Source organism: Danio aesculapii, chromosome 22 (assembly GCF_903798145.1).
Source record: "Danio aesculapii chromosome 22, fDanAes4.1, whole genome shotgun sequence".
NCBI classification, from domain to species: Eukaryota; Metazoa; Chordata; class Actinopteri; order Cypriniformes; family Danionidae; genus Danio; species Danio aesculapii.
In genome coordinates, this window is record NC_079456.1 from 9,314,989 (window position 1) to 9,341,651 (window position 26,663).

The 26,663-nt window shown below is 37.0% G+C and overlaps 2 protein-coding genes across 4 annotated transcripts in view; one reads left to right on the forward strand and one right to left on the reverse strand.

Annotated features, from left to right (window-relative positions):
- LOC130216499 (uncharacterized) overlaps positions 1–12,009 on the reverse strand; it is a 12,295-nt gene extending 286 nt beyond the window's left edge. Inside the window, exons 1-10 of one of the 3 annotated variants that reach the window (XR_008835809.1) lie at positions 11,583–12,009; positions 10,214–10,549; positions 9,517–9,627; positions 7,785–8,099; positions 6,386–6,697; positions 5,851–6,159; positions 4,204–4,509; positions 2,507–2,833; positions 1,064–1,220; positions 1–192 (exon numbers count right to left, since the gene is read on the reverse strand). The exon at positions 1–192 is cut by the window's left edge and continues 286 nt beyond it. Coding sequence is in view for 2 of the 3 variants with exons in the window: in XM_056448398.1 (XP_056304373.1) it covers positions 131–192; positions 2,507–2,833; positions 4,204–4,509; positions 5,851–6,159; positions 6,386–6,697; positions 7,785–8,099; positions 9,517–9,627; positions 10,214–10,549; positions 11,583–11,628 (2,124 nt within the window). In the remaining variant the exon portion in view is untranslated. The remainder of the gene's footprint in view (positions 193–1,063; positions 1,221–2,506; positions 2,834–4,203; positions 4,510–5,850; positions 6,160–6,385; positions 6,698–7,784; positions 8,100–9,516; positions 9,628–10,213; positions 10,550–11,582) is intronic. The other 2 variants (XM_056448399.1, XM_056448398.1) reach the window with 2 other exon arrangements.
- An 11,039-nt stretch (positions 12,010–23,048) lies between these two features.
- Positions 23,049–25,084, forward strand: si:ch73-27e22.7 (Immunoglobulin domain-containing protein). Its single transcript, XM_056448400.1, has 3 exons — positions 23,049–23,162; positions 23,292–23,606; positions 24,788–25,084. The coding sequence occupies exons 1-3, from the start codon at positions 23,096–23,098 to the stop codon at positions 24,943–24,945; spliced, it is 540 nt and encodes a 179-aa protein (XP_056304375.1). The 5' UTR covers positions 23,049–23,095; the 3' UTR covers positions 24,946–25,084.
- The last annotated feature ends 1,579 nt before the right edge of the window (positions 25,085–26,663 follow it).

Genomic DNA, 26,663 nt, shown 5'->3' on the forward strand with positions numbered 1-26,663 from the left:
TTCTTGTCCAAATGTTTAAAAACAAAAACAACAACAACAAAAAACTAAGGCATTTTTTCCAATGTATCAAATCTAAAGCTTTGAAAGTGTCTACAGGTTTTCAGGAAGGTCCGTTTAACTCACAAATTATTCAATTTCTCGATTGCGGCATCTGTATATTTACTGATTCAGTCAGTGCGTTTCTGGAGTCATCTGGAAGAAAAACGACAAAAAGGAAGATCTTTATCTATTCTGTAGTTATACATATTCAATATCACTTCGAACATCTGATAGAGACAATGGAGACAAGCAACTTTATCACATTTGTGTCCTTTTTGTTTGTACTTGAGTCAATTTTGTCAGGGAATTTTCACTTTTATTAAAGTATCTTGATTAATAATTTTCATCCACCACTGCTAATATATGACAGCAGACTACAAAACCAGAAGTTGCATGGATATAAGGTACATTTCTTACCATAAATATATTAAAACCTAGTTTGTGACATGCGTTGCTAAGAACTTAATTTGCACAACTTTAAAGATGATTTTTCTTAATATTGCAGCTTCCAGATTAAATCCAATTACTTAAATTTCTGACAAATATTTTCTAACAAACCATACATCAACGCGATGCTTATTTTATTCAGCTTTCAGATGATTCATAAAACCCATTTTTTATCAATAGACATTTAATGACTGTTTTGCGGTCCAGAGTCCGTATATATCAAGCTTCTGTGAAATATTCATAACAACAGAGCTAAGAATTGACTTAAGACTAAAAACATTCTTGGCTCAAAGCTGCCCTTAAAAGTTATTTATCATGCACCTCAGATGTACTTTAAGTGACCTAAATCTAAATCTTAAGCATCAGTTTTAAAGGTGATTCATGACACTTTGCTGTTCCACAAATGAAATTTTGGATGACGACATAGAGATGAACCAATCGCTGAGTAGATTTCTGCATTTGAGAATAGAAATATCTAAAATAGCCAAATATAAATAATTCAAAACAAATCAACTGTTATTTATCTGGTGCACTCAAGCAACATGGACAGAAACAAGACTGTACTTTTGTATTTTACCTTCCAGCAGATCGTTGGAAAGAGCTTTTAGTATTTGTGATGATATAATCAAGCAGGGACACCTGAAAATACGAGGTTTCAGAAGGTTTTTTGATTTTTCTCTTGCTTACACCACTCGTGTCACTGTCTCAGCACATCACTTCGGTTAACAAGATCACTGAAAAAATAGCAAATTAGTCAATGGCTCTAAAGAAACGTCAGAATCTAAGAAAGATTCTTGGTGTACAGATTTACAATATGACCTGTCAGATTTAGAATGGAGCCAAATATGTGTTAAAGCCCAGAACTTGTCAATTAATTCTAGATTTAAAATGATCCAATATAACTGGGCAATGCGCACCTATATCACACCTGAAAAACTAAACAAAATTAACCCAAACATCCCAGATATATGTTTCAAATGCCAAAAACATAAAGGAACATTCTTTCATTGTATCTGGGAATGTGAGGCTATTAAGATTTTCTGGCAAAACGTAGTAACATTAATCTCCTCAATTATTTTAAAACCAATTCCAGTTACACCTGAAATTTGTGCGTTGGGTTTATTCCCAGTAAGTTTGTCATTACCAGGTTATAAAGCTAAAACGATTGATATGTGTCTTGTTATTGCAAGGCGTTTGATAGCACTCTATTGGAAGAACATAGAAAGTCCATCGATTGATCACTGGCTGAAAGATTTGACACATTACATTGCACTGGAAAGAATCACCTACAGTATAAAGGGCAAATTAAAGGAGTACCATAAAATTTGGGATCTGTTTATACAATTTTTGGATCATAACTATACAATGGCACAAAAAAATACCTCTCACGCTATTAGTTAATTGATTGATATGTGTATGTGTAATTTTGTTTGTGGAATACAGTATGTTTTTCTTTGCCTTAGCCCATGTATAATAGATTTACCTGTTCAACAGAATCTGGATGCTTTGGGGGAGGGGGGGGGGGGGGGGTGAGTTAAAATGTAAAAAAAAGTGTATTTTCATGCTAAATTTCAACACAAAAAAAAATTTCTACAAAAAAAAAAAAAAAAAAAAAAAAGATCACTGAAAAAAAAAATATGCATTGTGCAGTTGTCTACTCTACAGCGCCAACACAAACCCTTACTTACTTCCAACTCCAAACCACTTGGCAGAGCAGTCTTTAACATCTGGAAGTGTAAGAGTCATTAGCTTTAAGAAATGTGATTACTTGCTTTTATGTGCTGAAAATTCATGTAATTCACTTTCAAACTTAAGATTTTAAGAAGCTTTATAAATACAGCCCCAGGGTCACAAATGTAGTGAGATCTTCCAGGCCCTGTTTAGGTCCATTAAGATGCAGATTGTCATTTCAAGGCTTTAGTTGAGCAAATATGTCAGAGAAAATTTATTTTAGCACATTATAAAAACCCAGAAATGGATTTGGTATCATTTTAAAGTTAATAAGAGTTAAGTTACCCACCAGAAATTGTAACATTGACATTCAAGCAAAAGTTCTGCCCGCGTCCATTGCAGATCCTCAGCTGATAAACTCCAGTGTCGCTGCTTCTGGTGTTTTTCACGGTCAGAGATGCAGTTTGATGGTGCAGCTCCAGTCTGCCTCTGAATCTCTTATCATCCCCGTATGAAGTCTTACTGACGTCTCCGTTCATTCCAGATGCTAGAATCACATCTTCATCTTCATCTTCAAATGTCCACTGCAGCTTCTCATCTTGCTCTACATCAAAATTAGTGATCAAAATTAAGCTTTCTCCTGCCATCACAGACACTGTGTTTGGATCAGAATAACCTGGAGAACAAACAGAGAATGTTACTCAGACTGAGATAAAAGTAAAGTTATACTATCTATTTGCATAGGAATGTGTGTCCTTCAGTATCTCTTTTTTTTTCCAGTATTTTCAAAAACTTAAGACAAAACATTTGTTTTATTTTTTTTAAACTTATTATTTCAAACTTAAAATTGAAAAGTATAAACTACAGGGTGAGCCATTTATATAGATACACCTTAATAAAATGGGAATGGTTGGTGATATTAACGTTTGTGGCACATTAGGGAGGCAAACTTTTCAAGATGGGTGGTGACCATGGTGGCCATTTTAAAGTCGGCCATCTTGGATCCAACTTTTGTTTTTTTCAATAGGAAGAGGGCCATTTGACACACCAAACTTATTGAAAAGATACAAGATGTGCAGCACCTGAAACTACGGATACTGGAAGCCTGTGCTGGCATTTCTGTGCGTGAAGAGTGGGAGAAGAGGGCTGCAATGACAATCCAACACAATGGGAAGCACATTGAACACATTTTATAAGTGGTCAGAAACTTTTAAATAACTCATGAAACAATAACGTTACGGTAAAACAAAGCACACTGTTGTTTTTCTTGTGAAATTCCCTATAAGTTTGAGGTGTCAAATGACCCTCTTCCTATTGAAAAAACAAAAGTTGGATCCAAGATGGCTGACTTCAATATGGCCACCATGGTCACCACCCATCTTGAAAAGTTTGCCCCCTCACATATACTAATGTGCCACAAACAGGACGCTAATATCACCAACCATTCCCATTTTATTAAGGTGTATTTATATAAATGGCTCACCCTGTATAATGCACTTAGCTTATCATCTAGTATCATAAAATGTCTTCATAATTTGCATTCTTATTTTAAATGTCAAGGCTTATTGTTTGTTCTATTCAGTGATTCACCAGTAGGGGTGATCTTAGGGAACCCTCATGATTCATGTGGATTTTAGGGTATCACATGTCGCCCCAAATGGAGAACCATTGATTTTTCAAAATGTTTACTGAAATTATGTAACCTAGCCAGTATGATATGCACTCCGAAACACTGATTCAAAACAAAAGATTTGTAAATGTTGTGAAGCTTCATGAAGCACTGCTTAGAAAGCGGCAGTCACTATTTAGTAATATGAAGCAACAAGACTGGCAGCTCAGTGGATAGGACTTGTTGCCTCACAGAAAAAAAAAAAAAAAAATCACTGGTTTCAGTGTGGGGTTTGCATGTTCCAGTTGGGTGCTCTGGTTTCTCCCACAGTCCAAATCCATCCTTTTAAGTGATTTGTATCATGTAAGCTGCTATACAAGTCAATTTGAACAAATTTTTTATTCTCATAGTAAAGTCAGTTAAACTGGAGCACTCACCACACACAAAAACTCTGAATCTCCTGTAAAAGGTCCTCCTGCTGCTGACGATGTGTAGTTTATAAGCTCCGGAATGTTGGCTTGTGATGTTTCTGACGGTCAGAGATCCAGTCTTCTTGTCCAGCAGCAGTTTGTCTCTGAATCTCTCGTCGGCTTCAGTAAATGTGGTCTCTGTGGTTTCTCCGTTCACTTGAGCTATGAGGTTGTCTTCGTCTCCAAACATCCACAGGATCAGATCATCTCTTTGTAATTCAGCGTTAACATTCAGAGTGGTGTTTTTTCCCTGCTTTCCTAATATCATACTCGCTTAGAAACAAAAATGGTTGAAATTAGATCAAGTCAAAAACTCAAAATGTAAAAAAACTAAATGTTGACTAAAAGACTGGAGGTAATAAAGTTTCTCAATTGCTAAAGCACTAAACCCTATTGTCTGAACCAAATGCCAAGTTGCCCGAACCCACTAATTGAATCAATCACTATTTTGGCAAAACCACTCTTCACCTGTTTAGACACATTTTTATTGTAAAGCTGCGGTCACACTGGAGTTTTCCCCCCATAGACTTCCGTTCATACGCACGCGAATGCGTCAGACCGGAAACGCAAGGTCATGATTCAAGACCAATCGAGGATCAAAACAGGACCTCTCTGGACAGAAATTAAAAACAATGAGCAATCGCTTGCTTTTTTCAAGGTCTAATCGTCTTGTTTAATCCCGCCTCTTTTCGCAGCGCCGCATGACAGAATTTCGCAAGCTCAAACTCTAGTGTGACCGCAGCTTTATGCACCAGTGCTGCATATTGGTGAGCACAGGTGACAAAAGTCGAACACAATTAAAGCACAGGTGTCACCACTTGAGTACAACAACTCAAAACGGATCACACTTGTGGCTAATGATGTGAGGGAACATATAGGAAGCTAGTTCAGAGAGCACTGGTTTGTGTGGCCGTACAATGGATAGAAATCTCAGAGGAAGAGTTTGTGTGAGAGGAGGTCGAGGTGGTCAGCGAAGACAAGAAACAGTAATATCTGATAAAATCAGAGCTACTGTGATTGACCATGTTCTTGTCCATGGTATGAGAATGAGGGAGGCTGGACAAAGAGTACAACCAAACATCAGTAGTGTCCACCGTAATCCCGGGTTTTGTCCCGGGTAAATACCTTTTTTGACATTATAGTATGTACATGATGACAGCAATTATGACATACTATATAGCTGGTACGTCCCGCCCATGCATAAAACCCCACTGGACCTCAAGATTGAAAAACCGTCAATGCAAGTGAATGTGAGAAAATAATTGAAAAACCGTTGAAATTGACAATGTTTCAATCTAGAGGTCCAGTGGGGTTTTACGGATGGGCGAGACTTACCAGTACTATATACTGCTCCACATTATACTGCAAGTATATATATGTTTCACTATATCACTGTACCAATCTACTGTAGTATTGTAATGGAGGGTTGGTCTAGCTGTTTGTAGGCCTAGTATTCCATGTATATTTTTGTAACTCCATGTTCTCTTTTTGTAAAATTTAAATACTGCCATCTGGGGGTGGGAGGACACGTATGTCCATTTTTGATGCATATGCTGAGTGCATCCAGAGATGAAGTCTGAACATGACGTAGTTTGAGCTAAATCACAGACTCACCCTTGACAATAACGATGAACCGTTTGTCCGATGCCCCTTTGCTGCCGTTGATCAGTAGTGTATAAAGTCCAGTGTGTTCAGGTCTGGTGTTCTTGATGGTCAGAGATCTAGTCTTGCCATCCAAAGTCAGTCTGTCTTTGAATCTCCCATCAGTTGTATCATGTGTAAGGATCTCCCTGCTCCCTTCCTTAATTTCAGCTATAAGAGTGTTTTCTTCTTCGTACAGCCACTGTATCGGATCTTTTTTACCAATTTTATCATTAACCTTTAGCGTGACAGCATCTCCCTCTGTCACTGACACTTTGATGACTTTGTTGCAAAAGTGCAGAAGAAAGAAATTAGATCGTCAATCACTTTGCAAAGAGAAAAAAAACGAATGCAAGTTAATTATTAAGGTGATGAAGCTTATTAGAAAACAATTTACAAAATAATATGTCATATGAAATATTTAAGCGCTTTCTCTGTGAAAATGATGCCAAACAAAGCCAGAAGGGAACATTTATTCTACACTAAACACCATCACAGAAATACTCACAGTTTACCAGCACTTTGAAGTTCTTGCTTGTGGTTGCCCTGCTGCTGTTACTGATCTGTAGTTTGTACAGTCCTGTGTGATTGATTTTGATGTTTGTGATAGTCAGAGATCCAGTCTTCTTGTCGAGTTTCAGTTTTTTTTTAAATCTCGCATCAGGACCGTCGAATGTGTCTCTGGTCTTTCTGGTCTTTTGCAATTGAGCAATGAGACTGTCTTCATCTCCAAACATCCACAGGATCAGATCGCTTTTCTGTATTTCTGTGTCAGGGTTTAAAGTGACAGAACTTCCCTCTGTCACTGACATCACATCCTCTTCATTTGTGACAGAAGCACATAGAAACAGAGAAATACAAAAGAAATGTCATTCAGATGCTCTTTATCAGGACTGAACAAAAACAATGAGTTGAATAAATGAGTTTTGTGGTAGTTAAAAAAAAAAAAAATCATTCCTTACAGGTCAGTGATACTAGAATAAGAAAAAAAAATTAACAAAAAGACAAATGTCATTTAAAAATGGAAAGAAATACAATCTCAATCTCACAACTACGGAGAAATATAATACATTCATTTTATGATTCAGGTTGCCAGGCAGGCAAGGTTAGTACAATAGCAAATGGTAGTATAAAGGAAATCCAAAAGAGTAATCAGTCGCAAGTGAAGAGGTCAAGGCAGGAGAACAAGTAACAGTAAACAAACAAAGATCAGACAATGGAAAGATAATACAGGAAAACGCTATGGAAACAAGACTCAGCCATGGATGAGTAGAAGTGAGTGAGTGTGTGTTTGTGTGTAGTCCCAGTAATCAGTAATGACGAGCCTCGGCTGTGTGTGTAATCAAGAAGTGATCTGCAACTGGTGTGTGAGTGCAGTACATGATGGGAAAAGTAGTTCACTTTAGAGGTAGATTTGATGTGTAGAGCGGGGTCAGACATTGGCATCATCAAAACCAATAAAAATAGGGTCAATTTGACCCAGGCAGGGACACTTTGGTTGCTGAAATAGAATGGTAACATTAAATGGATGAATGTTAAATATACATATTTTAAAACCGTTTAATCTTTGCCTATGAACTGAGCTGTCAAAAGTATGTTAACAGTAATCACTTTTGTTGTCACATCATCAACTTTTTCAAGGCATGTGATTGGCTGTTTGCTGCTAATGTCCCGCCTTCATGTGCATGCACTCATGAAATCCTGATCAAAGTCTGAGTTAACAGTTGAGAGACAGTTGATAACCAGGGTTAGGTTACAAACAAAGCCTGTTTGCACTGGTGTGGTTCGGTTTAGTAAACTTAGTAATCATATCCTGAGTTTGTTTAACCCCCATCATTGAACCGGCACCTTATCTTTACTTCTGAGATTTCATCACTGACTTTCATTCAAAGACTTGAGATACTCACGTGTGAGAGTAAGAATGAATGTTTGGTATGAGGTCCCTGTGCTGCTGATGATCTTCAGTTTATAGACTCCAACATGTTCGCTTGCTGTGTTTGTTATTGTTACAGATCCAGTCATAGAGTCCAGCATCAGTCTGTCTCTGAATCTCCCATCAGCACCATCACCTGTGAAAATCTCTCTGGTATGTCCACTGACTTCAGCAATACGAGTCTCTTGCGGTCCAAACGTCCACAGTATCCGATCATCTCTCTGAATTACAGCATCAGGCTTTAGAGTGACAGATTCTCTCTCCTTCACAGACACTATCTTCTCTCCATCTGTCACAGCAGCACATAAACATGGTGAAATGTGGATATTATTAATCTTATTTAGTATTTGATAAAATATAGTTGAACTTAAACTAATAACCAATAATGCTACAGGTATATGAACTGACTAGTTTGTAGAGATGCAGACACTCTCTTTCTCCTGCTTTACTGATTTCATCTGAAAACCAAACATGCAGTGTTGTTAATGTCAGAGAAAACTCTGCCTTGAAGTATGTTCCTGCAATAATAATAATAATAATAATAATAATAATAATGTATTCCAGCGTAACAAAAACACAAGGAATCACCAGGTCAAACAAGAAAACATGCAAAAACTATAAGCACAATAAGCTGCCAAAGCAGTGAAACCAACCAAATTCAACAAAGAAAACTAGGCATGCACCAAAATTTAAGGTCAGAAACCCAAAGTTCTGGATCCACTTTGCCCAAAACCACTTTGTAATAAGTAATTATTTTAATAAACAAAATAAAGGAATGTTGTAAGAATTTATTTATGTCCTGTCAGCGTGTCATTTGAACGGGTTTTGCTTTTCCAGTGAGCATATAACGCTCATGCATTGATAAGTATATGTGTAAAAAAGTGGAATATCCACAGAGTGGTATATGATTATTTTCAACTTTGACTGCCAACCATGTGCTAGTTAACCATGCACTCTGGTGTTCTTGTGCATTGGTCGGTGCAACAACAACAAACCACCATTGCGTGGCACACATCCTAAAAATAAATATATCTCCTATCGCAGTACTTTTCGCATCCAGTGTGAAAGCGGTTTCATATGGACTTATTAAATATGAATATATTAAAAAGCAAAAACAAATATGCAAACAGGGAACAGCTGGAGATGATCAGACTGTAATGGGTGCAGTGGTAAATGGGAAATGCAGTCAGGAAACACAACCAGAATGCACTCTAGTGCCATACAGGACAAGACCAGAGGTGACTGTAACAGTTAAGAAGATGAATAAAACCCCATACAGTGGCACAAACAAAAAAAGATGCAAGTCAGACTGATCAAATATACACAAACCAAGCAAATGTAAATATAATGCAGGTCAACACTGAACAATCACAGACTTCAGTTATTACTGCTCAAAACCAATTTTAACAGAGCTGGTGTTGAAAATAGTTTATACTGACTATGAATTCTTCAATGTGACACCTCTGCTGTAGCCCAACGAAGCTTCATATTTTACATAACATATTTTAATACTTACTTTTTCAGGATCAGAAAATATTTGATTTGATAAAATATTGAACATAATGGATGAAATATTAAATATAAGTAAAATGTAAACATGAATCTCAACATCATAACTATTATCTACATATGGAACAAATTACATTCAAACTGTCCTGTAACCACATCATTCATTTATCTCCTGTTGTCTTGACTGTAATACTTACGTCTTATATCAGGTAATTTGTGGTGATGGTAATACACAAAAGCAGCTGTTCCTGCAAACACCAGCAGAAGAACGACAACAGATATTCCTGCCACAGCACCTGGAGATAAAGCTGGAAATGATCAAGGAAAACGTCATATGTGTGTGTATATATATATATATATTTATATACACACACACAACGTTTTCCTTGATCATATATATATATATATATATATATATATATATATATATATATATATATATATATATATATATATATATATATATACACACATACATACACACACACAAACACACATACATACACGCACACATTATAGATGGATGGATGGATAAAATACATATACATACATACATACATACATACATACATACATACATACATACATACATACATACATACATACATACATACATACATACATACATATATACATATATATATATATATATATATATATATATACACACATATACATGTATGTGTGTGTACTTGGAGTGCAGTTGGAAATGTACATTTACCTCTCTCAAGTGTTAACAAACAAGCTTTAGCCTTTACAATATGGCAGATAGTGTATTGGTTTATAAATTCATCTCTGTAAGAGTGTTGAACACAGTATAATTAAAATTCACTGGTTGAAGTTTTGTTTAATTTTGTTTAACAAAGCAAAACAATTAAATAAATTTATCCTTACCATTGACTGTAACTTTGAAGAAAAAAATTAAATTCAAATTATTACTGTTGATCTCTGCTTTATAAAGTCCAGCATCTGAGGTTTTAATGTTCATGATGGTCAGAGATCCGGTCTGATTGTCCAGCTTCAGTCTGCCTCTGAATATCTCAGTGCCATTGGGAGGATAGGTGATTCCATTTCCACTGATTTTAGCGATTAGTTTATTTCCATTTTTTAAAAACCTCCATATCAGTCGATTGATTTCCTTTATATCAGTAGTGTTAAGGTCCACAGTAAGAGTCGCAGACTGTCCCCCTATTACTGACATTGACACATTCCTTTCAGCACTAAACACACCTGCAGAACAAACAAGAATCCGTGATTGAAACACTATGTTAGTAGGACACATTTTGTCTTGTCTTATAAACATATTGAACTGAATTTTTGGTTTTGGTTTCTGTTTACTTGACATTCATCTGTGAGAGTCTGCGGCTGCATGTTTGTTTTCCGTTTAATCATCAGTTAACCTCCTTTTTAATGTCTTGAAAGCCGTCAACTTCTTTCCAATAGTGTTTTAACAAAATTATTAGAAATAGCAAGATTAAAAAAAAAACAATTGTCAAATGCAAATTTTTTGAAGTAGACATTTACAAAAAAAAACAGCTTTATATAAATACATTTCGATTCAACATACAATTTTTATACCAAAATGTAGATTACAAATGCCACACATTGCCATGCAAAACAAACAACAACAAAAAACGCTTTAAACATATTAGTTTTTGACCATTTTCTGCTGCTCCAGAACAATTTAGTTACCAACATTCTTCAAAATATAGATTAATTTCTGCAAAACATTTGCCAGAATACATTTGCCATACCAATGAAAATATTTGAAAAACATCTATATATAATGATGCAATATTTTAAATCATATATCATGAGCATGGCAGAATTCAATAGAGGTAAAATCATATCTTAAATTATTATGTTTAACTGATGTGATTACATGTTTACATGTTAGTAAAGTATTACATTTTAATTGATGTGAAGGGAGAAAAAAAACAGTAATACTGGTGACACAAATGAATCACCAGTGAGAAACACAGTGATCTTCAGTGGTTTGAAAAGTAACACCAGTGACAATTTTCATGAAAAATGCATTTTATAAAAATGTGTGCTCCAAGGTATCGAACCAGATGTTAAAAATAATTACTCATTAAATTAACTAAATTAATCCACTTATATTGTATTTTATACTCCTTGTACTTTATAAAGGAGGTCACACCAACAAGCTTCATGAAATCATGAGATGACACATTGCTGATAACTGACACAAATAAAAGTGAAAGCGAAAGAAGGCCTAAATGAAGATAAATCACACACTTACCGCATGTCGGTAGTAGAAACAGAATGATCTTTAAAACGATCTTCATATTGTTGCCGATTGCAGCTGAAACTGATTTCTAATAATAGTTTAAAAGTTTTTCCTGAGCCACATAGCACGCTCTGACAGCAACAAACCTGGAGATTTAAGAAAAGACTCAATAAATTAACTTAAAGACAAAATATAAGAAGTTAAATTATAAACTTGAGTTCATCGCAACTTTTTACAGTCAATGACTACAACGCAAAACTTTTGTCCCTCCCACAAAAATAGGCTGAACCGTTCAAAAAAGTTAACGTCTCGAGTAAGTATCCACAAGTTACTAAAGCTACTAAACCTGACAGCAACTACGACTCAGAAAAAAAGCTAGTATCCCGCAAAATATGCTAATCTAATTTGTAGTAAGACATGCCCCTCCACGCCATCTTCTTTCGGGCTGGTCTGTGGATACAGAGCATGCGCCGAGGGAAAAAAAAGCACGCAACAGCTGACATTTACTTTCGGGGATGACTGGACAAATGGGAAAAATCGGGGGTTTCTGAGTTGGTTCATGCGTGTCTATGCCCGCTGTCGTTTGCTTTTATGGGGGAAAATAAGTCCAGAATAGATTCATGTCTAAGAAAAGCAATAACAAAATTAGGCATTTCAGAGAAACTGATTTTAACAAAATCCCCTTTGATTATTGTTTAATATAAGAGGTAAAACATAAATGGGACAATCAATCAGTCAAGTGACAAAAAACCTTGTGAAAGAATTATCAATATCTAAATAATAAAAAGTAGGCTAAAGCATATAGGCATATACAGGAGTGAAATTATAAAACATGTGCACACACACACACGCACGCACGCACGCACGCACACACACACACAATCACAAAAAAAATGACATAAAAGAAAAGTACAATTATTTACTAAGGCCTTTCTGGTGAAAATGAAAATTTTAGAGATGCATGATTTATAAAAGTGCAGAAGTGTGGAGTTATTGTTTTTATAAGTTATTGTATAACGATGGTTTGTTCTGTAGACTATCGAAAAAAAAAATATAGCTTAAAGAAGCTAATAATTTTGACCTTAAAATGGCTTTTTAAAAGTTTAAAACTGCATTTATTTTAGCTGAAATAAAACAAATAAGACTTTCTCCAGAAGAAAAAATATTATCAGACATACTGTGAAAATTTCCTTGCTCTGTTAAATATTTGCTCTGGAAATATTTAAAAAAGAAAAAGAAATTCAAAGGGGGGCTAATAATTCTGACTTCAACTGTATATATATATATATATATATATATATATATATATATATATATATATATATATATATATATATATATATCCCCATGTTTGTGTGGGTTTCTTCAGGGTGCTCCAGTTTCCCCACAAGTCCAAAAACATGTGGTATAGGTGAATTGGGTAAGCTAAACCGTCCGTATAGTGTATTTGTGTGTGAATGAGTGTGTAGCATGAGGAGAAGCACTGTAGCATCGAGAGCAACACCGAGTAAGTACATTTAGACCTGTTTTCAGTTGCTGTGTTTGGTTAGAGAACGCTTAGACTTGTTTCAGCTGGTTGTGTATTGGTTGTTGGACATTTAAAATTGTTTTCAGCTATCTGTGTTTAGTGTTTGGTTAGAGAACAGTTAGACTTGTTTCAGCTGGTTGTGTATTGGTTGTTGGACATTTAAAATTGTTTTTCAGCTATCTGTGTTTAGTACTAGCAAGTTTTAGCCACTGTTTCCTTTTGTTTACTGTAAGAGCTTGCGTGCAGAGCCGGAGGTTTTTTCGCGCGCCCCCGCGGCCGCAGTTTCGGGTGTTTTTACTCTCGAGGCGTGTCCACCTGAGCTCAATCAGCAAAGCGCTCGGGGTGTATATAAGCGACTAGTCTCACCGCGGCAGCGGTCGCGGCAGCCTCGTGTGAAGACCGGCGAGGGTAAAGACCATCGACTCTACCTGTGCGACTCCACCGAGCAAAGACACCGACAAAGCACTTGAGTACTTCTTACTTTATTTTTTTTCCCTTTTCTCTGCACTCATTATTGTTTTGCTTGCACTTTATTATGTGTTTACTAATTCCTGTTGTTACTAATACTCGCAGAGCACGGGAGGTACGCTGCAGGCGCAACCCTCACAACCTTCGATCAATTCATGTATCCTCTATTTCACAACTCTCTCTCTCTGTGGGCCTCTGGAATTGTCAATCTGCTGTTAACAAAGCAGATTTTATTACCTCCATAGCCACTCATTCTGACTTTAGTCTCATGGCTCTAACTGAAACCTGGCTGAGACCGGAGGACACTGCTACACATGCAGCTCTTTCTACTAATTTCTCTCTTTCCCACACCCCTCGTCAGACAGGGAGAGGGGGTGGGACTGGACTACTGATTTCCAAGGAATGGAAATTCACTCAGAGACCGTCCCTGCCAAAAATCAGCTCTTTTGAATTCCATGCAGTCACCATTATCCACCCCTTTCGCATAAATGTGGTTGTCATCTACCGCCCACCGGGTACATTAGGTCACTTCTTGGATGAACTGGATGTTCTTCTCTCATCTTTTTCTGATTATGACACTCCCTTGTTGGTGCTAGGTGACTTCAACATCCACATAGAAAGACCTCAAGCTGCTGACTTCCAGACTCTGCTTGCATCTTTCGACCTCAAAAGAGCACCTACTTCTGCTACTCACAATTCAGGTAATCAACTAGACCTTATTTACACTCGACAATGCCTCGCTGACCAAACACTAGTAACTCCACTACAAACATCGGATCATTTCCTTCTCTCTCTCAACATCCACATTACTCCTGAGCCGCCACACACTCCTACTCTAGTTGCCTTTCGCAGAAACCTACGCTCTCTCTCACCCAACAGACTATCCACCATTGTTTCTAACTCTCTTCCTCCATCTTGCAAACTCTCTGCACTTTATACGAACAGTGCAACTGATACACTCTGCTCCACGCTAACATCATGTCTAGACAGACTATGCCCTCTGACATCCAGACCAACCCGAGCCAGTCCTCCTGCACCCTGGCTCTCTGATGTTCTCCGTGAGCATCGCTCAAAACTTCGGGCTGCTGAGAGAAGCTGGCGAAAAACAAAAAATCCTGAACAGCTCATAACATACCAAACTCTTCTGTCTTCTTTCTCGACTGAGGTTACTTCTGCAAAGCAGACATACTTCCGTCAGAAAGTCAACAGTGCCACCAATCCTCGCTTGCTTTTTAAAACATTTTCATCCCTCCTTCACCCTCCTCCTCCACCCGCATCCTCCACACTCACTACTGATGACTTTGCTACATTCTTTATACCAAAACTGCAAAAATCAGTGCTCAATTTGCTGCACCTACAACAAACACGCAAGATACACCACCAACACCACACACGCTCACCTCTTTCTCCCAGCTCTCTGAGTCTGAGGTGTCCAATCTCGTGCTATCAAGCCATGCAACCACCTGTCCGCTAGATCCCATTCCCTCTCATCTCCTGCAAGCCATTTCTCCTGCAGTCATACCAACACTGACTCACATAATTAACACATCTCTTGACTCTGGTCTATTCCCTACTTCATTTAAGCAGGCTAGGGTAACCCCTCTGCTAAAGAAACCCAACCTGGATCAAACGCTACTTGAAAACTACCGACCGGTATCCCTGCTTCCATTCATGGCCAAGATTTTGGAGAAAGTAGTGTTCAATCAAGTCCTAGACTTTCTTACTCAAAACAACCTCATGGACAACAAGCAATCTGGTTTTAAGAAAGGCCACTCAACTGAGACTGCCCTGCTCTCGGTCGTGGAGGACCTCAGACTGGCTAAAGCAGACTCTAAATCATCTGTCCTCATCTTGCTGGATTTATCAGCTGCTTTTGACACTGTAAACCACCAGATCCTGCTATCTACGCTTGAGTCACTGGGCGTCACAGGCACTGTTATTCAATGGTTCAGTTCCTACCTCTCGGACAGGTCATTCAGGGTGTCGTGGAGGGGAGAGGTGTCCAACCTACAGCATCTATACACTGGGGTACCTCAGGGCTCTGTGCTTGGACCACTTCTCTTCTCTATCTACACGGCATCTTTAGGAACAGTCATCCAGAAACATGGTTTTTCCTACCACTGCTATGCTGATGACACCCAGCTATACCTCTCTTTCCACCCTGATGATCCCTCGGTTCCAGCTCGCATTTCAGCCTGCCTGTCAGACATTTCACTCTGGATGCAAGATCATCATCTCCAGCTTAACCTCATGAAAACGGAAATGCTTGAAGTCTCTGCCAACCCGACCCTTCACCATAACTTTTCAATCCAGATGGATGGAGCAACCATCACTGCATCCAAAATGGTAAAAAGCCTTGGAGTTACGATTGATGACCAACTGAACTTCTCTGACCACATTTCTAGAACTGCCCGATCTTGCAGATTCGCACTCTACAACATCAGAAAGGTCCGACCCTTCCTATCTGAACATACAGCTCAACTCATTGTTCAAGCTCTTGTCCTCTCCAAACTGGACTATTGCAACTCGCTGCTAGCCGGGCTACCAGCTAGTTCTATCAAACCTCTTCAGCTGCTTCAGAACGCAGCAGCACGAGTGGTCTTTGATGAACCCAAAAGAGCACATGTCACTCCGCTACTCACCCGTTTGCACTGGCTTCCAGTTGCTGCCCGCATCAAATTCAAAGCTCTGATGTTTGCTTACAAAGTGACCTCTAGCTGTGCTCCTTCGTATCTGCTCTCACTCCTGCAGATATATGTGCCCTCCAGAAACTTGCGTTCTGTGAATGAACGTCGCCTCGTTGTTCCATCCCAAAGAGGGAAGAAATCACTTTCCCGAACTCTCACATTCAATCTGCCCAGTTGGTGGAATGAACTCCCTAACTACATCAGAACAGCCGAGTCACTTGCTGTCTTCAAGAAACGACTAAAAACGCAACTGTTTAGTCTCCACTTTTCCTCCTAATCTGCAATTGCCTCTCTGGCTATACCACTAACTGAGCCCTCTTTCTCTCTCTCTCTCTCTCTCTCTCTCTCTCTCTCTCTCTCTCTCTCTCTCTCTCTATTAAAAAAAAAAAAAAAAAAAAAAAAAAAAAAAAAAATTCTACTAATGTTTTTGCTTCTTAGACTTTTACACGCCTGAAACTTGTCTATAGCGCTTGTTCACTGCTGCTCTTATAGTTGTGTAAATTGCTTCCTTGTCCTCATTTGTAAGTCGCTTTGGATAAAAGCGTCTGCTAAATGACTAAATGTAAATGTAAATGTAAATGTAAATGTATAGATGTTTCCCTGTGATGGGTTGCAGCTGGAAGGACATCAGCTGCCTCAAACATATGTTGGATAAGTTGGTGGTTCTTTCCACTGTGGCGACCCCAGATTAATAAAGGGGCTAAGCCGAAAAGAAAATGAATGAATGAATGGATATATACTGTACAGTTGAAGTCAGCATTATTAGCCCCTAGTTTATTTTTTCCCCCAATTTCTATTTAATGGAGAGCAGATTTTTTTCAGCACGTTTCTAAACATAATAGTTTTAATAACTCATTTCTAATAACTGATTTATTTTATCTTTGCCATGATGACAGTAAATAATATTTGACTAGATATTTTTCAAGACACTTCTATACAGCTTAAAGTGACATTTAAAGGCTTAACTAGGTTAATTAGGTTAATTAGGCAGGTTAGGGTAATTAGGCAAGTTATTGTATAATGACATTTTGTACTGTAGAATAGTGAAAAAAATAGCTTAAAGTGGCTAATAATTTTGACCTTAAAATGGTTTTCAAAAATATTATCAGACATACTGTGAAAATGACCTTGCTCTGTTAAACATAATGTGGGAAATATTTAAAAATGAAATAAAATTCAAAGGAGGGCTAATAATTCGACTTCAGCTGTATATATATATATATATATATATATATATATATAAGCATCACACAAGTAGCAGTGTGATGTGGCTGTATATCAGCACACTGGTGTATGGCTGTATATTGGCACACCAGTGGCTATATACAGCCACCTCGCACTGCTACGAGTGTGATATTGCGTTTATACAACAGTTCGAGGGCATAATCGTGTGTAAAAAAAACATGCATGAAGAGTCTCAAAACCCTTTTTTAAGAGGAACTTCTTCTCCCATTCTTTCAGATATGTAGCTGATGTCAGAACAGCAGAAACCTGTATGTCTATGATATTAAGATGAAGGGTGTAGGAGTCAAAAAAGCTTAATGAGACTATCATAGCGGTGTGACTACATTGCACCTTTTGCGCATTAGTTGACACCCACAAAGCACACATTTTACCCATGTAATGCACTTTTATCCAAATATTATATACATTATACTGATATATGCACCTTTTGAAAGAATGTGTGTGAAGACATTTGTCACTTGTTTTTTTTTTCATCCTGTGCATCGTCATTGTTTTGGAATGATTTAAGTTTATATTGCTGTTCCAAGGTTAATATTAATAGTTTTCTGAAAACAAAAACAAGTCATTAAAAGCCAATGTGAACTTTTTTATACTTGCTGGGAAATTTTACTTTCACAAATAGAGTTTCCTTTAAAAAGTCCAATCTTTATAGACTTCCTATGTGAAATAGAACATTTTAATTAAAGCACTTAGATTAATTGAAAATAAGAAATGTGCTCTTTCTTGAGTAAATATGACTCATATTTTCATGCTACTTGAATATTTATTTTTTATTACATTATTTCTTTAAATTAGTTTTGCTCTTTATCTTGTGTATCTAATGTAAATATTGTGTAAAAGCACTGTTCTCTTTTACTGTATTATAAGTTGTATTATACAGTTTCTTGAAATTAATAAAAAAAACCTTTGACAATGAACATTTTTCAGGCTGTGCCTTTATTTATTTATTTTTTTATGTTTGCATGTATTATAGTTTTCCTTTATTTTATCATTATTTTATTTATAACTCTTTGTTTTTTATTTATAAATTTGCTCATAAATATTACACTACTTGCCTAGAAAAATACCATATTTACAATTATTTATGAAATGATAGTCCAGTGTTGCAGCGGGTAGCATGATCGCCTCACAGCAAGAAGGTCGCTGGTTCAAGCCTCGGCTGGCTCAGTTGGCATTTTTGTGTGGAGTTTGCATGTTCTTCTCGTGTTGGCGTGAGTTTTTATTGGGTGCTCCGTAGTTTTCATTTCCTGACTTCAACTTGTGGCAGCTGATATTAACAGGTGGAGTTTAGTGGAATTCTTCACTTGTCAATCATTCTCCAGTCCTCTATTGGCCACACCCATACACGCATCCTCTTTTTCTATGAATTCTCTGAACACCATTAAAATTCTAAGCTTTTTTCAACTGCACATATTCTGTGTTCAGTTTTAACTTATTTCTGCTGACAGGAAGTTTAGCTGCAAAGCTTAAGTTTTAGCCAATCAGGCCTGTGCATCTCCATCAGCTCCATCTACTTCTGCAAAAAATGCTTCATTAGTATGCAAAGCATATCACATTCATACAGAAGTTCAGTTGATATATGACCTTTAAGCAAGACAAATACAATTGTTTTATGAAAAAGAAAAAGAGACAAAAAATATATTTTTAAAAATTCTTTTTAAAACACTACCTGTTATGATGAGTGTGAACAAAAGTAGTAAAATTTCCAAATGCAGCTTGATTTAAGCAAAGGATGGTCATAACAGGCGAAGACAGAAAAACGTGGTTACTTTCATAACCCTTGTTACCCGAAGGAGGTAATGAAGACATTATGTTGAAAACATTATGAGGAAGCGGCAGATGACCAATCACTCTGAAGAGTAAGAAAACAGGCCTTTCTTCAGGGAACGAGGGTTACGACAGCAACTGAGACATTCACTCTCAGGTCAGAAACGGCAGCATTATGTTAAAAACATTATGGGGAAACGCGTGGAAGGCGCCACAGTAGCTGTTACACATAGCGTCTAGACACATAGAGTCACATAGACCATACACATAGAGTCTGTTACACATAGCTGAATCAGTTACAACCAGGAATGAGGGCTGCTTTATGTTACAAATAACTACTAGCAAAACATAACATCTAAGGTTTCTAAAATACACACTGATGTCTATGGAGATGGCAATAATAATACCTTTTAAATATAACTAGATTTAGCTTTATGCTATATGCCAAATGTACGCAACATCGGTTGTCTTTGTATAACAATGTCAAGTGTATTGTCCCTGCTAAATAAGCAAATAAAAAAGAATAAATACAAATTTGGTGAGGAGCTTGCCAAGCAAATAGTGTTTTCGCACGTCACCAAGGGAGCAACATTCCAATGTCCCCTTATATCACCAGAATCTGGGAATAGAATTTTCAAGGGGGGGTCGAAAATGCTTTGAACCTAGTAATATGCTAGGATTTTTTTAGTATACGACAGCTCAGTCTTGAAGTGGGAGGGCGCTGCGGAGGCCACTGTCTAGCCGAATGGGGCTGAGGATTTGGAGATGTGTTATCGCGTTCAGTGGCAGATGTGATCTGCAGAGTGTCTTTTAATGGGTCTGGTGGGCACTCAACTTAGTAACCATGGCATTACTTAGTTATTAATAAATCCTTTTCACATGACTCCACGTAGTGTATCTTCCAACACAGGCTCATTATGAAAAGTAGCCCTATAGATGTTTCTGGAGACCGTGAATTATGTAGCCAGAGGTACGTATGGCTCATTTTTAAACAAACGCTGCAGGGTGGTATGACGCCATTCCTTTTCACGCTTAGCTGAGCGCTTACCTTCGTATGGACTGCTTTCCTGCTGTAGCCAGTTTGTCCCCTAGCTTGCCATGTACGTTGGCAGACTTGAGACGCAGATAGGAATTGACCATGACGACGAGGTTTGAGTCCGGTGGAGATAAATAAAATCAATAAAGTTGGTTGGGTTTAGGGAAGGAGGAGGGTGGGTCAGTCAGTCAAACAGTCAGTCAAACAGTCAGTTGACAGCGGCCTCTGGTGGGTTTACGCGAGAAAAGCAGACACGAATAGCACAAATGAGAGAAATTGGAGATCTCAAAAAGCATACACAGCGGCCTCTCGTGGATTCGAGAAAACAAAAACTGCAAAAAAAACTTACACCCCGGGACATATTTCACGATCTCCAGAAACGTCTATAGGGCTACATTTTCAGAATGGTATCTTTACTTCCCCTACACTCAACTCCCCATAGAGAACTCACCCAGTCAGCTGTATATTTACTACAGATATGGTTAGATGATGACTACGGCTGTTTTCTGTTGACTGCATTCAGGGTAAGAAGTCAGACTGTCATGGTTGCAGGTTTGTGCGCTTTCCGGAGTATCTGTTTTGTCACATGGGTTTGTGTTGTTTGTTTTTCCATGTGTATTTGTTTGGTCACGTGTTATGACGGCACTCAGCTGTTTGATTGATCACCAGCTGAGGTCATATATATATATATATATATATATATATATATATATATATATATATGTATATATATATATATATAGTGTATATATATATATGTATATGTGTATATATATATGTATATGTATATATATATATATATATATATATATATATATATATGTATATGTGTATATATATGTGTATGTGTATGTGTATATATATATATATGTGTATGTGTATGTGTATGTGTATATATATATATATATATATATATATATATATATATATATATGTGTGTATATATATATATATATATATATATATATATATATATATATATATATATATATATATGTGTGTGTGTGTGTATATATATATATATATATATATATATATATATATATATATAATATATATATATATATATATATATATATATATATATATATATATACACACATATACATATATATATACATATTACTCATATACATATATACACATATATATATATGTGTGTATATATGTGTGTATAGCTGTTTGATTGATCACCAGCTGAGGTTCATTATTGTGCCTATATCTGGGCTACGTTTCTATGTCTCTTTGTCAGTTCGTTGTGTTTGCTTATGTGTATCTGTGTTGTGCTCAGGACTAGAAGAGGGACTGCTGGTCTTCGTTTCGTCCTTCTGTTCCTGCCCCAGTGTTCCAGTGTCCTCACCCTCTTTTTGTAGCCCTGTTGGCTTATTTTCACTGTGACCATTAAAATCTCACTTGCATTTTGGATCCATCTCTGTACTCTTATTTTACACGTGACACAGACACCAAAATAAAAAAACCTACAGGTCAGCCAGACTTTAGCTTGAACAGAGAAAATGGGACTTTAAACTGAGTGTATTGGTTTGTGCTGCTGTCTTCTCTGCAGATGAAGTCGGTTTGTATTTGTCAGTATTTGTCAAATAAAGATTTCAGATGTTTACAGGGGTGCTGAACATTTTATTTTTATGTCAAATTTATTTTTAATACTTTTTTGTGTCCTGAAGAATAAGTGATTAATAAAACTGGGTTGTTTACAGTGGACAGCTGATTCACCAACACATTATTTACATTCTACTGCTCAGTTCTCTGACCTTTTTTTCTATACAGTATATGGGTGTTTTAATATTATTTTAGGTCTATTTAATATTCAAATGACATGAAATACAATAAACAAAATTGTATGTGACTCCTAATAATCAAACAAAATGATTCTAAAAACTTTTTTTAAGATCTACAGTAACTTTGCAGTGGATAGATGGACCTAAGTGTTGTTAGAAAGTAGAATTAAAGTATTTACCCTGTATTTTCAATTGCAAAAATAAAACAAAGAAGAATGTAATGTAGTTTCGGGGTCTGTATGTTCTCAGAAGATAACATTAGCCTAAATTATATTTTGTATGTGTTTTTTTAAAGGAGGTAAATCAAGGTGTAGGTTATATGGTGTGTTGTTAATTGCAGAGCTTCTCTATTTTAAAAAGTAGAACATAAAACCCTGAAGTTCTGAAAGAGATCAAGCCTCAGCAAATATCAGGATAGGTAACTCAAAAGTAATGTAACACATTAACATAAAAGGTAACTAAGTAACACACCTACTTACTTTTTTAGGGATTAACTCAACATTGCAATGCATTACTTTCGAAAATAACTTTCCCCAGCATTCCTGATTAGCTATTTTCCTGTAAAATCCTCCTGCCTAGTTATAATAAGGTAGTTTGCACTGTATAATCATGCTGTATCTTTATGTTTATCTTTACATTTATATTTCACACTGATAGGACAATGCAATGAAATAAGAATATTCGGGAACATCACAAACACAAAAGCAGAAGCGCACTGTAGGATTTTTTGATAAGGTATAAGATGAACTGATAGATGCAGCTATAATTTTGTGCTATGGTGGAAAATTCTGACTGTTTAGGACAAATTGATATAACACTAGTACGGAAATATGCAGAAACACTAAGACTAAATAAGACAAGACTTTGACAGGAGGTGCTTAGGGGTATTTTTTCACACATCACTTTCATATCTATTTCAGCCAGGGCCCATTTCTCTGTTTGCCACAACTGATCTCCGGCTTCACAACTGAAATCTTCCATTTTATAAATTTGCTCTGATGCTCAAACTGCTGAAGAAAATGATTCACTTGATGGTCTACAGTTTGACCCTATTGCACCTGTTTGGTAAGTTATACATTTGTACAGTGGTGTTGAAATCAGCGAAGTTCTTTGAAAAAGTCAACTTCAGGCAAGTGTGCATTAGTTACATTTTCTTAAAGATATTATCAAACTATCATTATTTTTATTCTCCAGGTGAGTCTGGTGCTGTTATAGTGCAGACAGTGTCAGTGGTGGATGGAGATTCGATCACTTTAGAAATACAAAGAAACAGGGACATCGAGTGGAAGTTTGGACCTCAGAAGATTCTTATAGCTGAGATCAGCAGTGGTCCGTTTAAAATCACATTGCATGAAGACGCTCTTGATGGGAGTTTCAGAGGCAGACTGAAGCTGGATCAGACTGGATCTCTGACCATTAACAACATCAGAACAACAGACTCTGGAGATTATAACGTATTCGACACCAACACAGAAATGCTACTCAACACATTCAAGCTGACTGTGCAAGGTGAGAACACCCTGTCTGATATATATATTCACATTTAAATACTGTAAATCAGGGTTGGAATAAGTCTAAATGACTCAAACCCACTAAGGGCATGTTTACACATCCTCCGAAGTAAAAACTATATGAAAGCGTCAGTCCAAACTGTAGTGCTTAAAACTTGCCAATTTGATAGGCCATTTAAATTGATACAACTGATGGACACTTCATGATCCATTGAGCAATACATGACGATGTCTTTTGTAAAAGTCTTGAAGTCCATCATTGGTCTAATACACTGTGTTTAATTCAAAATAACTCATCCCTATGCTCTGATCCCTTCAGAGGGATCTTGGGGAGGGATTAGGGCAGAGGGATGAGTACTTCCGAATGGAACCCAGTGCAATCACACTGGTGTGATTAGGACGTTTAGAGCGCACAGCATCAATTTCTCAATTCAAATCTGACAACATGCACTGAGACATATACACAGATGCACGATGCAAGTCAAAAAATTGCAATTTATCAGTGTTTACAAACAAATAACATTAATTTTAGGTTTCATACATTTAAATACAAGTAACTACTAGCGAAACATAACATCTAAGGTTTCTAAAATACATACTGAAGTCTATGGAGATGGCAATAATAATACCTTTTAAATATAACTAGATGATGTGCTTTATTCACATAATATACAAACTGTTTATATTACTAGAATATTTACCCCATTAATCTTCCAGTTAAACAGCCACTTTTAAAGTTTAGAAGAAAATTATGGATTAACATAATGTAAAACCAACAGCTCTGACCGCTTCAGCAGTGTAGACCAAACATGGCCGGTCTTGTCACTCAGTTAGTCACTTAAAATTTAAAATTAAACTTCTAATCATCTACACAAATAAACTTCTCCCAGCTTTCCCTTCATTTAAATCTGCTTAATCTAACTATACCCTTAATGTACATACTATATTTGGGGAATAAATGTGATCCTTTGAGCAGAAAAATTGCTTTTTACCCGCTTCTTGGTCTCATTGTACCTTCTTTTGTTAACCCTCATCAAAGTTGATCAGGCCAGAGAGTGTATTCTTTATTTAAATCAAATTTATTTGTAATTTTTTTCTAGTTAGTTGGAGTAAATTCTACAAAAAAAATAATAATCAAAGATTTTAACACTGCTAACAGTTTAACACTTCATCCCTCAGAAGATGGCCTCCCTAGTGGCGCTGTGATCCTTTTGGCTCTGACTGCTGTGGTGGGCGTGGCAGCAGTGGCTATACTAGTTTACGAGTTCAGATCCAGAAGTCTTCAAAAGAAGAGGCATGTGCAAAAACAAGCAGACAGCAGCCCTATTCAACTGTAGATGTTCTTGAATGATTCCAGGCATTGGGGTAAACATCATATAGCGAACTCATTCACAGTTTACAGATTATTTTTCTTGATACCACTTGAGGTAACCTTAACCCTTGACGTAAAAGACTAACCAAATGACTAATGTTGAAGTGCAGTAAATATTAAAACTTTTTGTTAGAAACCAGTTTGTTTCATATTAATATTTTACAATTATTTTATTTTGTTATGGGTTTTTTAAGTGTGTAGCTTAACCAAAAAAAAAAAATGTAATTATAAAACATCATAAATTGGGAACCATTCGTCACTGACTTAATTATCTCAACTGATTAGAATCTGTGAATCAAGCCAAACAAACAACAATAAAAATATCTCAAATTTTATTGTCATTATTTTCTGCTCTTTTGCCATTTTTGCAAAAACTGCTTTGTGAACTAGTCCTAGACTTTTTGTCCAATCTGGACCAAACTAGTGCTAAAATATTTGGTGCATTCCAAATGCAATATTTCACCCTCTGAAGGGCACTTCAAAGTGAAAACAAAAATAACTTCCATATTGAAGTGTCGTTCCAAACTGAATTGCCTAGAACTGGCCACTTTAAAGGGCCCTTCTATATGACGGATTTTGAAGGGTGCACTTCAGGCATCCATGATCCTTTATGTTGAGAATTTTTATTTATTTCTATTTGTACAACAGTGAACATACTGAGGTGGGGCAATGAAACTGAAACACTGGTCATTTTAGAGCTGAAGGTTTCATGGCTAAATTTGAGCAGCCTGGTGATCAATCTTCATTGATTGCACGTTCCACCAGTAAGAGCAGATTGTGAAGGTTTAATTAGCAGAGTAACAGCACAGTTTTGCTTCAAATATTGCAATGCACACAACATTATGTGTGACATATCAGATTTCAAAAGAAAACAAACTGTTGACGTATGCCTAGCTGGCACATCTGTGACCAAGGCAGCAAGCCTTTGTGATTGTCAAGAGCCACAATATCCAGGTGAATGTCACTATACCAAGAGAAAAGAGAAAGAAAAAGCTGTCTGAAAGTGTTGTCTGGGTGTTAACCCAGATTGTATCCAAAACACATAAAAGAACAGCTGCCCAACTCACTGCAGAATTAAATGTGCACCTCAACTCTCCTGTTTCCACCAAAACTGTTCACCGGGAGCTCGACAGGGTCAATATACATGGCTGATGCGCATCAGTTTCAATGGTGCCAGCAGTGACAATCTTGGGCCGTGGACAATGTGAAACATGTATTGTTCTCTGATGAGACCACCTTCACAGTGTTTCCCACATTCATTAGAGTTACGATGTGGAGAAGCCCCAAAGGAGCGTACCAACCGAAACTGTTGCATGCTCAGAGTGAAGCAAGGGGGTGGATGAGTGATGGTTTGGGCTGCAATATCATAGCATGTGTGATAGATGGGTGGATACTGCCAAGGACGACCGAACCATACTGGAGAACCACATGCACCCAGTGGTTCAAACATTGAATCCTGAAGGCGGCACTGCGTATCAGGATGATAGTGCACCAGTACACACAGCAAGACTGGTGACTGAGTAGTTTGATGAACATGAAAGTGAAGTTGAACATCGGCTTGCACAGTCACCAGATCTGAATATTATTGAGCCACTTTGGGGTGTTTTGGAGGAGCGAGTCAGGGAACGTTTTCCTCCAGCAGTATCACGTAGAGTCCTAGCCACTATTCTAAGAAAAGAATGG